At 35.9% G+C, this 13,960-nt stretch overlaps 1 protein-coding gene across 3 annotated transcripts in view; it reads left to right on the plus strand.

Moving 5' to 3' along the window:
- Positions 1-1,953: 1,953 nt before the first annotated feature.
- Positions 1,954-13,960, plus strand: part of myofl (myoferlin like) — a 35,145-nt gene continuing 23,138 nt past the window's right edge. For all 3 annotated transcript variants that reach the window (XM_084391797.1, XM_084391798.1, XM_084391799.1), the window contains exons 1-8: positions 1,954-2,152; positions 2,710-2,765; positions 2,874-2,965; positions 10,798-10,906; positions 11,021-11,120; positions 12,061-12,233; positions 12,318-12,446; positions 12,808-12,870. In XM_084391797.1, coding sequence (XP_084247923.1) covers positions 2,065-2,152; positions 2,710-2,765; positions 2,874-2,965; positions 10,798-10,906; positions 11,021-11,120; positions 12,061-12,233; positions 12,318-12,446; positions 12,808-12,870 — 810 coding nt within the window. In that variant the 5' untranslated portion in view covers positions 1,954-2,064. The remainder of the gene's footprint in view (positions 2,153-2,709; positions 2,766-2,873; positions 2,966-10,797; positions 10,907-11,020; positions 11,121-12,060; positions 12,234-12,317; positions 12,447-12,807; positions 12,871-13,960) is intronic.

A 13,960-nucleotide genomic window follows, 5' to 3' on the forward strand; every position in this document is an offset into this window, starting at 1 on the left:
TTTTCCAAATCATACCCATTCAATTGAATTTGCCACAGGTTAACTCCACAAGTGAAATTGGAATGCTCCTGAGCTAAATTTAAAGTGTCCCAAAAAAAGGGTATTAATACTTATGCAAAGTAATATTTCAGTTTTTTAATAAATTTGCAAAGTTATCATAAATTTGTTATTTGCTAAATAACAAAATGTGGAGGAAAAAAAATGAAGGGGTATGGATACTTTTAATTTATTATACAAGAAATAAGAACTATTTAATTCTCAAAGTAACCTGATTGTGGTATGGCCATTTGAAGCTTTTTAAGGACATTAAATGTATTACAAGGTGAAGAACCTTTTCCCCTCAGTCTTTATAGACTTGTTACAGAGATGTGGAGAGGATGCACTCTTCCGTTTATCTCTGCGATAAAAGTGTTCATAATGCCCTAGAGAGGAAGCAACAGCAATTGAGAGAGAGTGAAAGGTTTTTAGTGGATATTGCCCTCAGCTGCTGCAGTGGGCTTTTTGGTTTGAGCAAGAGACCTGTTTCATCATTTGGTTAAAATGGTTGAATAGACATGTAATCATATATTGCCTTCTGCTCTCAGTATCTATTCAATCTATCCCTGGAGCAATTCGCATGCTTTTGTAGCACTTAATACACCAAATAAATTGCCAGACATGCATTCAGTCAAACTCTATTATAAATCTGTTCCAGACAAGAAGTTAGGTCATGGACATTTAGAAGAAAAATTAAAAACAAATGCTTTAAAACTTACACATTCAGAATATTTGGCTTGAGACACAAATGCACTTCAGTACTTAATTTTGTCAAGGGTTATCAAGTGTAAGCCTATTATTCATTTATTATGTATGTTGTCATTTACCACCATCATCTGGTAGTTGAATGAACTACACAAGTTGTGTATATACACACACAATGTGGTTTTTATGGGGACATTCCATAGACATCAATTTTATACCTTACAGAGTGTATATTCTGTCCCCTCACAGAAAATGTTCTGCATATTTACATTTTCAAAAAACATCACTTAGTATGATTTATAAGCTGTTTTCCTCATGGGGACCAAAAATGTCCCCACAAGGATTTCATATTTTGCCACCTTTGTGTGGAGTTTACCAGGGCGCGCACACACACACACACACACACACGCGCGCGCGCGCGTTATAGTCGATTTATAATTAGTAATCCTAACGGGATAGTAAAGACATTTATCAAAATATCTTATTTTATGTTTCACAAAAGAAAGTCATACTGGTTTGGAACGACATGAGGGTGAGTCAATTATATTTAATTTTTGGGTGAGGTAGCCCATCCAAAAACGAAAGGCGGATGCGATTTCTGTTCGCCCGTGTCTGTTTGATGTAAGGTGAAACATTGCACCCTGACAAACTTTATGTAACTTTTGTGGTTAATGGCACATTTGAAAACACATATTAAACATAGGCCTATATTAAAGTTATCGTGTTTTTCACCACTTTTAAATCGCGTTTGATAAACGCGTCTTTGAAATTAATAGATGTAAATAAATGCCACCACGTGGTGGAGCTTGAGCACAGGTAAAAATATATATTTTTTATTATAGCCTATTTGTTGAGTGTAAATATAGCCTATATGATATAGACAAAAGACCATACACAAAATGATTCGGCACAGTATATGAACTGTTGTTTACATTTCGCTCTTGTGGATTTGGATCATTGTTCGGGTCTGCTAAAATCATTTTTTTCCAGTTGGGTTTCTCACCCCGAGATCTACCAGATGTAGGCTACCTTGACTTTGACCTACCATATTCAGTCTAGCTCCTCAATGCAAACAAGCAATATATTAATTCTAACGCGCCAAATAAAATTATAGTAAAATGTGTGTTTTAACGTTCAATAGGCTATAAAAGGAAAAATGTTCTCAGAGGTTCCTGTTACTCGACTACAGACTCATGGTCCCTCCTCTCATTCAGAGTTTCTCATCTCTCTTACTGGCGCTTCCTGATGGTCAGTGTTTCTGCGTGAAGTATATCTATGAGGTCGATATCTTCTGTGCAACCGTAATTCACAACATTTGGCAAAATGTTGAAGGTGGTTGTTGAATCCGCCAAAGGAATTCCTAAAAAGACATTTGGAATTCCAGATCCTATAGCAACTATCCTCTTTAAGGGTAAGTCTTTCCCGGGGTTTTTTTTTCCCCTCTCAAGAGGTTAATTTTATTTTACTGAGGCCTATTTATTAAATAGGCTACTATATTTAAAATGTAAACTTATTCATAGTTTACTGGCTATAACTGACAAGTTGAGCAGATGAAGTCGATGCATTTTTACAAATATTTACAATATGAGTTTTTCTAAAGCGATTTAACATTTTATCGTAGTTTTTCATGAGTGTTATGTTTGTTTACATGTAAAAGAACAGCACATTTCCTTATAAGGGATTGGAATGACCCATCGTTAGGGAAAACTTGTCCCTCCCTGCACCGCAAAATGTGGAAATGTGCAGTTGTTATTTCAACCTAAAATAACTTTTATGTGACCCTTAAAAATGACTTTCAATTGAGCAAACCTAATGTGTATTACTGCATAAAGCACATTTTTCATTATAATCCTATTAAATATATATAAATATGATGTTGTTCTGAGTAACTGTGGGGATGTTATATTAATATTATGACTAATGTAGTTTAGATGGTCATAAAAAAATATTTTTTTAAAATTATTTCAGGTGAAAAAAAGAAAACAAAAGCCATTGACAAACAATTAGATCCTGTGTGGAATGAGGTCAGTACAAGTCATTTTATTTCTATCTTTTTGTTGTTGTTGGACACTTGTCATTTAAATCAATGCATCTTAAATGTGGATAATCGAGACCTGATTTTGCAATTTCAGATCATTGAGTTTGATTTGAAAGGTTCCCCATTGGATTCCTCGTCATTCATTGATGTGGTTGTGAAAGACTACGAAACCATTGGAAAAGACAAGTATGTGTGCATCCACCATTGATTTACTGCATGAGCCTTTTTGAACTCTAATAAGTCATAATATGGCATGTGTGGTGAAAGAAAAGATCATTGCTTTACATTAGACTGGTATTTTACATTTGAGTTGGGCGTGCTTGCTACCCTGCCTATCATGCGCAGTACTGTGTATACTGTATATGACTGTAGTTGAAATCACTGCAGTGTAAATTATAAACCTAAGGGAGTCTTGTAAGAGAAAGTGGAAAGGGTGCTTTTGTAAATGCTCTGTGAATAAACACATATTGGAGCATTGGTAATGGGTTTGCGAGATTAGTTAGTGCAGAGCTAGACATGAACACCTTAAAAAACCTCACTGCCACACCTAACAACCTTGTCTAAACTTGCAGTGTTATGCAGGCGAGAGACTCCAGACAGTCAAAGTAGCACTTTAGATGATTCCTTTAAAAAGTTTCCTTTGTTAGATACACATGTAGTCAAACCTATAGCTCGGCCTTTAACTAGTGAACATTTGGTTTGGTTCAGAAGGCAGTTTTTCTTCCATGTGGCACGTTTTACTGTGCAAAGTCTGCCACGATAATGAACTTTCCATGAGTCATGCATCTGACTTCTCCATGGCGCTTCTCCCCCCCACCCCTAGCTTGCAGAGTCTCATACACATCACACTTGCTGGAGTTTGTATTCTTTGTTGCCACTGGCTTGAGAGTAACCTAGCAACACATTTGGAAAAAAAGTAAACTTGTGAAAACTTGTAGTTGCCAGACTATACTGAATTACCAATTTATTTACAGGCATTTAAGAGTGATGAAATCTGCTTTTTAAAATCACGATTGCCTTTATCCTTATTTGGACATTTAAAATACCTTTTGTAAGGGAATTCATTTGGAGGAGTCATATCTTAATCATAGTTTATGACTCAAAGGTAAATCATGTGCATTTCCAATCTTTTTTGGACTTATTCTCTGGGCCTGCGTCAAGTCCGTTTATAAAGACCGCAGTGCTTGACAAAGGAAATGCCAGCAGATATTTTTGGCATGAAAGAGCAAAAGAAAATAGAAAAAGTTTACTGAATATTTACAGAAAGAGTTTAAATATTCCAGAATTGTGTTCCAGAACAGACAAGCTAATGCAGGCAGCCTTCTGAAGTATTTTTAATTAAAAAAAGCCAGTGATAACAGTCATCAAATGAACTCTGACAGGGCGATCAGGACCCTAACGCAAAGTAGGCCTATAGTATGGTTTATTTTGTGATTATGTCAGATGACTGGTACATATTCCATGTATTACACAACATGCAGGTTAATCTCCATGTGATGTTGAGTCTTGTCCACATGGTGAATGTATCAGCTGTGATGGTGCTGTGTAAACAGGATGCGCCCGTTACTAATGTGTATGCTTGTGTTCAGTTGTGTTGTAAATTATTTATATTACACTCTTACTCACTTAACATTATGTGTGTCTTCACTGAAGTTGTGTTCTCGTGCATCCCCCCCTCTGAAGTTGGATTTATCCTCTCTGCCTGGCACACAAGTCCCTGGCCTAGTGTAATAGCTTCCAGATGTTTTTTTCTCAGTGCTTTCCAGCATTATATATAATCTTTTGGATCTTCTGTAAAGCAATCAGGAGTTAAAGGGGACATGGAAAACCTAGACAAACTTAAAAGTTTACGGCACAATTCATTAGACATCACAATCACATTAACAAATGAATGCACATATTCTTTACAGTGAAGCAGTATTAAAGAAAATGCTACAATTACGGTAAATGCCTCTCTCACAACAAAACAGCAAAATTGTAATTACACTAACATTCAAAAGTTGCCTTTAGGTTGGATTTTTTTTTTCTAAAACAAATACTTTTATTCATCAAGGATGCATTAAAGTACCACTGTAGTCAATAATGTTAAAACGCATCTTTGATCACCAAAATTTTAAGTTTTTTTCCTGTGAAAAAAAATCTTCATGCCTTAAAATAGCTTGAATGTAACTCTACAACCTTAGAATAAGCGGAGCCAGTGCCGTCGCAGGTGGGGTGCGAGGCCCTGTGCGAACTTGAAATGCGAGGCCCTGCTCTTTGATGTGGATGCTCAATTGCGCATGACACACGGACGTAGCTGTTCTAGTTCTATTGCACGCATAACCTCGCTGCAATACGTTTTTATCAAGTAAAATAATACAGCATAATCATGCACATAGTCTCAGAGTCAGCTATGACTTTTTGCTATTTATTTCAGAGGGAAAAAAAATGTGCAACGAGCGGCTTTACATCAAATCAGCTCGAGAATTTTCATGTGAATATATACATAGATCCGCCTATGTTAAGACGTGTATCTTAATGGTCCAGTGGAAGAACTTTCGCCTATCGTATGAGAGATTTTCGGTTCTAGTCCGCCCTCGGATAGTATTTTTTTTCGTATAGTTTTTTCCCTCATTAAAACCGATTATGTTCATCAGTGATTGTATATCAAGCAGGGACACATTTGTGTGCATTATGTTTGGTGATTTCACCAGAACGAAGACAGTATTCGCAACGGATTGAAGCGCGCGTCCGAGTGAAGTTAGTGCGGTGTGTGCGCGAGCCACACGAGAAAACACTGTATCCGCCCACTGATCGCAGCGGCAACGAGCACTTTGATCACTTGATTTAAAAAAACATTTCAGCGCTAGATCATCTCTTATTTAAAAAACGAACGAAATGAATTCTCTGCCAGTTAACTGGAGATGTTTTATTTGTAGAATTGTTATATTCGTGCCGCGAGATGTTTTAAAAAGTGGTGGGGACAACAACAAAAAAATATGTAAAAAAAAAACAAAAAACAAAAAAACAGCAGGATTGCGAGGCCCCCTAGTGGCGCGAGGCCCTGTGCGGTTGCACAGTTTGCACAGTCTATGCGACGCTCTGAGCGGAGCCATGACTATGCAAATGAGCCCCGCCTCCACTCACTACCTGATCCACTCATTCAACTTTACTGTGGTAAACGCTGCACAATGCAAGTCGAACTACTGGTTTAATTCAGCCATAGTTTGAACCGGAAACTGATTAAGAAGTGGAAGAGTGAATTATAATCTACAAGTCAATGTATCAGAATGGTAATGCGTTTTATGTATCGCTTTTTACAATGTCGGACACATAACGGTAATTAATATTAGCCTTTTGCTTGACTGTTATTAAATAGCTAATAATGTGTTGCTAATGTTACAAAAAACCATGTTCCTTTTCGCCATCCCAGAGTCAGACAGCTGCCTTGTAAAAATCAGCATCCTTAGAAACTCTTTGAACAACTTTAAACTTTTTTGTACCTGATTTTTCATATTTTTTAGACTGTCTTTGGTTCACTGCGGTTTTAAAGAAAAAATACTTGCAATGATGACTTATGCCAGGGTTTCTCAAACTCGGTCCTGGAGGGCCACTGTCCTGCACAGTTTAGCTCCAACCCTGATCAAACACACCTGAGCTGTCTTCAGGATCACTAGAAACTCATAGCTAGGTGTGTTTGATCAGGGTTGGAGCTAAACTGTGCAGGACAGTGGCCCTCCAGGACCGAGTTTGAGAAACCCTGACTTATGCATTTGAACATGCTTTGTCTTAAAGCATATTAAAAACACCAAGTAGACATAAATCAAATAAAAACTTGATTTTCACCACAGGGGGTCTTTAAATTAGTTGAAAGTCACAGTAAATACATTTATTATTTTACAAAAGATTTCTATTCCAAATAAATTCTGTTGAAGGAAACTGCAAAAATGTTGCTCTGTTTCCACAAAAACATCAAGCAGTACAACCTTTTGAAACTTTTATAATAATGAGAAATGATACGTGAGCACCAAATCAGCATGTTAGAATGATTTCTAAAAAGATCTTGCGACACCGAAGACTGAAGTATGCATGAACAATGAAAATTCAGTTTTGCCAGCTCAGAAATACATTACATTTTCAAATATTCAAATTCAAAAGAGTTGTTTTGAGTTGTAATAATATTTCACAATATTAATGTTTTTTTTGCTGTATTTTTATTAAATAAATGCAGCCTTGGTGAGCATAAAATACTTATTTGTAAAGCATTAAAAAACTATGAACTTTTGAACGGTAGTGAATGTATTTTTATTGATAAAAGAAGTAAATTATTTTTCACAGTTCACATGTACATGAAATCAGATGTAGTAATTTAGGGGTGTAACGATTAGTTTTAACAACGATTCGATTCGTATCGCGATTCGTGGTTGTCGATACGATTCAAGGACGATACTGGTTCATTTAGAACGATACGATTCGATACGATTCAGTGACTTGAAATCGATTCAGTGACTTTTTAGCAAAAAATTCTTGAAAGGGAATCAGGTAGGCTATCAATTAATTATGCGCGTGCAATTAAAGAGTGCACGCTACGAGCACAGTAAGGATGACAGGACATGAGATTTCGTTTTTCTGAGGTGAGAGACTTTATTTCGTTACAAGTTATGAAAATAATGATAGAATAATGACACGGACATATAGCCTGACAACATCTGACCGCACATACTGAATCTGGACAACACGTTTTTTCTAATTTAAAACGTAACGACGTTGCATGCTTGTTTATTTTGTGCTTTATATATAGGCTAGTGAAACGATATAAGCCTGCAGCGCGCGCCGCCGCATTTGCGCGTGCAATTGAAGAGTGCGTGCGACTGCAGTATAGCGGCTGAGAGAGGACAGGAAAGTCCGTTTTTCTTAGGTGAGAGACTTTACGCTGCTTGTTGTCTTCGCGCTGCTGCTGGCGCGTCACGCATGGCGATCACGTCACAGATAGGCAGACTGAATCGAGTAATGTTTAACGCCTTTATCATTAAAAGTGCTAAGAAAAAAACATCCTTATAAAGTCTGACGTGGTTAAATCCAATGCGTTATTTCATAGTATCGATACAATCGACCTTTTAAAGCGATGTTAGATCGATATATGTCTAGATCGATATAACTTGCCGAGCACAGATCGATGTAGTTGGATCATTAAGAATATAAATCGATACATCGATGTAGGCTAGTTGATGAATCGTTACACCCCTATAATTTATGCGTATTTGGCGTGCTGTCCAGGAGAGGGCTCCGAGGTCGAAATTTGGCCCGAACCCAGAGTACTCCTCCTTTTACTGGGATAGAAACCAGTCAAGAGTGAGGTGATGGGGTGGTGGAGGGATGCTGTGAAACTGTAGTAGGGGAGAGCGGGGTTGGTTGGCACACTTTTCACTCTCTGTCATATTTCTCAGTCATGCTATATGTTAAAATAGTCTAACCAGTAACAACTGAAAGGTTAAGATCTCAGCTACTCAATAGATACATTTAATGTTCACAAATGATTCCAAAATTTTTTTTATTCATCATTAAAGTGATGTTGTGCACTTGTGCCAACCAGCCCCAGTATGGGGGTTAGTTGGCACTTGTGCCAACCAGCCCCAGTATGGGGGTTAGTTGGCACATGCAATGGGGTTGGTTGGCACAGATGCTATAAGTTACAAAGAATGAGGTGACAAATATAAAGAACTTGAGCGTTTAATTCAAACCAGAAGCAGAATAACATTCAACAGAATTTCTGCCCATTTTTAACCAAATCAAAAACAAATACAGTTTGTATAGTATATGTGTGTGTGTTTGTGTATGAGTGGCACTGAAGCAAAACTTCCCCAGGCCGACTATTCTCTTAAGACACCCCAGACAGTTATTATATTTATAAATATACAACATATAATAATATTAATAATTTAATAATATGATGATGTATATATATATATATATATATATATATATATATATATACTGTATATATATAGCCTATATATTTATATGATATTATTAAATATGTTATTATTATATAATATATAATATATAGGGCTACTATATACTGTATTACATATATATATATATATATATATATATATATATATATATATATATATATATATATATATATATATATATATATATATATATATATATGTATGTAATATAATATAGCCCTATATATGATATATTATATAATAATAACATAATAATAACATAATATTTAATAATATCATATATATATATATATATATATATATATATGTGTGTGTGTATTATATATATATATTATAAAATATTATGTTTTAACATATGTAAAATGCATAAATTAATACATTTATAACCAATTGGCTATGATGGGCTTGGTTGGCACATGTGTCAACCAACCCCCAAATCAGTGTGCCAACCAACCCCACCCACATTAGGACACACCTCTTTACTAAAATTATGTTAGCCACATAGCATCACTCATCAGAGACTTTTAAATTTCATATCAAAATATAGCTGATCCTATCTATATCAACTGAAATCCTTACATTTTATATATCTCTATCATAGTTCTAAAATGTAGCCTATTTAGTGGTTAGCCTATTTTTTTGTTTTAACACAGTAAAATAGAAAAGTTATCCTCACCTCAACAGTTAGTGACAGTTTGATGATTTTAGTAAATGGGTGTGTTCAGGTCAAGAGGGCAGTCATTTTAATGTCATATTTTTGTGGCAATGCCCTCTAGTATACTGGAATTGAACTGTGTGCCAACCAACCCTTGACCCAACCAGCCCCGCTCTCCCCTACAGAGGTGAGGGAAGGCTATAGTTATACCGGCTTCCTCTTGTGCTGATTGGTTGATTACCTGAACGTGCTCCTCCCGAACTTTGTTACATGAAACTTATGGTGCGTTCAAGTCCTCCTGGGAATTTCGTACGTACGAGGTGGGAAGTCGTGTTGACGACGTGAGGTGCGTTCAAGTCAGTTTCGTCGGAGCAAGATGGTGGTGTACCTTCTTTTAATGAATAACACGAAAATATAGCAAGTTTTGTTAACTCTGCTTATAGAAAATGAAGAACAAAGAATGCGCATCGGGTGTGTTTTTCTTTTTATGTTTTTAATTAACTTATGAGGCCAATGTAAATTAACTGTATCATTATATAATTAGTATATATAATTGTTATATTACAAGTAGGCTATATCATATTTTGTGCAGAGAGCTTATGAAAAAGCCTTACAATGTCACTGCAATACCTGTAAGTATTGTGATATATTTTACTATCACTTTGCTCAACTACAGACGTTGCATTCATTGATTCCGCCATGTTTCTCACTGACACGCCCCCAACTCGTACAGATCGGGGCTTAAAGAAAATCCCGAGCTCCCCACTGGTATTTACGACATTGTGGTGGCGTTCATGTGCATTCAACTCGTAAATACGATCTATACGAGATGACTTGAACGCACCATTAGTCTTTAGTCAAAGACAAAAACAAAGTTTTGAATTCTTCTTGAAGGAATTTTAGATTCAGACATGTTTTCTAAATTTAGAAAACATGTCTGAATCTAAAATTCCTAATGTTGTGGAATAAGTAGGCTATAATACTGATGACTGATCCTTGACATTTCCTTCATGTTGAAATGTGGTGGTTGAGCCCAAGATAAGTCCTGTTGCTGTGTCACCCTGATTCACCAGCCATTGCAAAACTACAAATGGTCTCTTTCAGGTGTCTTTGTGAACTTTTTCTCAGAGAGTTTTGTCTGAACTTCTCCAGGGTGAGAAAAGCTGAAGTGAAACCGAATAATGCAATATACATTTCCAAAATCTCATCAGAGTTTCCCCCCTATTTTTGATTTTAAGTAGTGAAACAATGTCAAAGGAACAGTGTGTGAAGTGGAAGTTTTCATAATGTAATTATGTACTCTATATACAACAGTACCAACAAAAGCACAGAGTTGCATAAACACTTTCCAATTTGTGTAAAAATGAAGTTTTCTTCCCTGTTTAGTATTATTTTCTTCTGCTTTCTAGATTTATTGGTTCTACAAAGATCTTTCTTAAAGAATTGGCTGCTGGTCAGACCAGATCTCTTCCTTCCAAGAACATTCCTCTCATTAATGAGAAGAAACAGGAAATTGGGGTACAATATTTGTTTTTGTTTTTGTACAGCATGGATCAACTAAAATAAAAATAATGATGTTTACTAACTTAAAATAACTGTTCTAACTGTATTTCTCTGCATTTACTACTTTAGGCAACTATCAGTTTAACAATTGGTTATGAGCCACCTGCAAGTACCGTCCCAAACCCAAATGATCAGAACATCGGAGATGCCCACACTGGAGATACTGCAGGTTATTTCGATTTTCTTACATCTTACTGGCCTACATAAGCTGTTCTTCTTTTTTTAACCAGTTGAGATAGATTGCCCTACAGAGCTTCAGGAAGATTGTAGGCCTTTGTGTTTACATACAGTATGGAAATGATTGATGCAAATGAGTGACAGAAAATGGATCACCCAAAAAAAAAAAAAAGGACGCTGCCACATTGAGTCTGTGTGCCGAACAATAATAATGATTCATATCATAACCAAACTGAAAAGCTAGGTCATACAGAAATGATTACAATATTGACGTCAAAACTGGATCAAGACATTAACATGTAACTGCCCACATTTACATATCAACACCTATACAGTATTCAGCATATTGGCAGGGCTTTGTTATTTGAAGTCAGCAACAGTCATTTATATCTTAAGGTCTTAAAGGTGGGGGGGTGCAAAAAAAAGATAAGAAATGTTTCACGCTCTTATTGTTTTTTTAATGAACCAAATTCTATTCTATTCTATTCTATTCTATTCTATTCTATTCTATTCTATTCTATTCTAATGTGTCTGTAATATTAATAATTAATATTAATGTGTATTGTTTTCTATGTTATTTTTATATATTTATTTATAATTATATTAATTAATGTAGAGACAACATCAAGACAGCATAATACTTGTTTAATGGCATCTTTTTATGAATGAAGGTCAGTATCACTGATACTAATACAGCTATTGATGTCTGGATGAAAATTATCCCCCGCCCCCTTTAAAAAAAAAAAAATTTATTAGGCTTCAAAAAATATAACAACTTAAATTTTAGATGAACTTCAAACAATCCTCACATAAATCCATAATATGTAATTTTTTACATATCCTGTATAACATATATATATATATATATATATATATATATATATATATATACATATATACATACAGTATATATCTGTTGGCTTTGCTTTTAGTTGGTGAAGAGGAGAAAGGTGTTGATAGTGATGAAGATGTAGGTGATGTGACCGAGCCAGGTGCACCTGGAGTCTCTCCCTCTGGACAGCCTGGAAGAAAAGACTCAAAAAAGATGGTTCGTACAACTCGGAAGAGGCAAAAAGCTCTGGCCAACAAACCCCAAGATTTCCAGGTATGTGTTCTTATTACTAAATGTCATATCTGAAAGGTCGGTGAGCTTTTAGGGCTTTAATCCATTAACATTGTTTTCACTTAGATTCGTATTCGAGTAATTGAGGGTCGACAGTTACCTGGCAATAACATAAAGCCAGTCACCAAAGTAAGTGTGTGCGGACAGACACACAGAACAAGGATTCGAAGAGGAAACAATCCGTTCTTTGATGAGGTATTTTGCTTTTCATTGAGCCCATCTGACTTCCTGTTAAAAAAATACATATTGCCTTGTTTTTGGTCACTAGATTGTTTTTCCTAGACTAGAGAGAAACCTTTCTTTCTCTGGACTGCTTCATGACTTATGTCTGCTCCGCTTCACTCTGCACTGCACCTGTTTTGGCTAAAAAACCTGCTGGCCCATTTTCTTCCTTTTGTCCTGATATTTCTGTCTATCTCACACTTGCCTCAGTGAGTCTACAATCTATTAATTTCACAATTCACACAAAAGTTCAGTTGAGGCTTCTTTAACCTCAACTTTAGACTGAGATTTACTTTTTGTCCACTCTGTTGTGAATATGATTTAATTTCCGCAGATTTTCTTCTACAATGTCAACATGCTGCCTTCTGAGCTTTTTGATGAGAGCATCATGATCCGGGTAAGATGGGTCTTGATATGGTCCTGGCACAACACAATCCCCACAAGAAGACATGTTCCTTGAGTAGCATTCTATCAACTGACCCTAATAGTCCAGTCATTTTAAGCCAAAATGGGGGTCAACCTTGAACAAATTGCAACAGAAGCAAACTCAACTGATTTTGTATCCTCAATATGTCCTGAGTAAGGAAAAAATTCCATTAGGGGAAAGTTTCGGAAAAGACCCATATATAGCCTATTCATACGCCTATTTATTCTTTTTCTCACGTGAATAGGGTAAACATTTTAACCTTTAGATATCACCATGAAAATTACTGAGTTGATTACTTACATCAAGACAAACAAAAAATTTATTACAAGTTTTTTTAAATTGTTTGTTAACATGGACAAACGGTGCATAATCTAATTACGTATGTGCTAATTTGCATAAATACCACAACAGGTCTAAACATTGGGTCTAGCCAGGTGAAAATGTCTTGTTGAATCTTGTTGACACATAACAGTAAAATACTTAATGTTAAGGTCTGGATGGAACCCATTTAGGCTACCCATGAGCATTAATACATAGAGGCAGGAAGAAGTACTTTAAAACAGCCTTTATTAATTATTATTGCAGAGATGGGGTTTGGGGCTGGATCTGTGGGACTGTTTCAGGGGATTCACTTTTTATTTTGCCTACCTTTTGTCTTCTGCATTCTCCTTACCATTGTCTCCTGTTCTTCCCTAAGACTCGTCCCCCTGAAACAGTCCCACGGACCCAGCCCCAAACCCCATCTCTTAAACATTAATAAAGGCTGGTTTCTAAAGTACTTATTCCTGCCTCTGTATTAATGCTCATGGGCAGCCTAAATGGGTTCCATTCAGACCTTAACATTAAGTATTTTACTGTTACCATTTAAAAAAACCTGTAATACATTTTTTGTTTGTCTTGATGTAAGTAATCAACTCAATAATTTTCATGGTGATATCTAAAGGTTGAAATTTTTACCCTATTCACGTGAGAAAAAGAATGAATAGGCGTATGAATAGGCTATATTTGGGTCTTTTTCTAAACTTTCCCCTAATGGGATTCTTCGGGACTTTTTTTTTTG

Source organism: Rutilus rutilus (assembly GCF_951802725.1).
Source record: "Rutilus rutilus genome assembly, chromosome: 20".
NCBI classification, from domain to species: Eukaryota; Metazoa; Chordata; class Actinopteri; order Cypriniformes; family Leuciscidae; genus Rutilus; species Rutilus rutilus.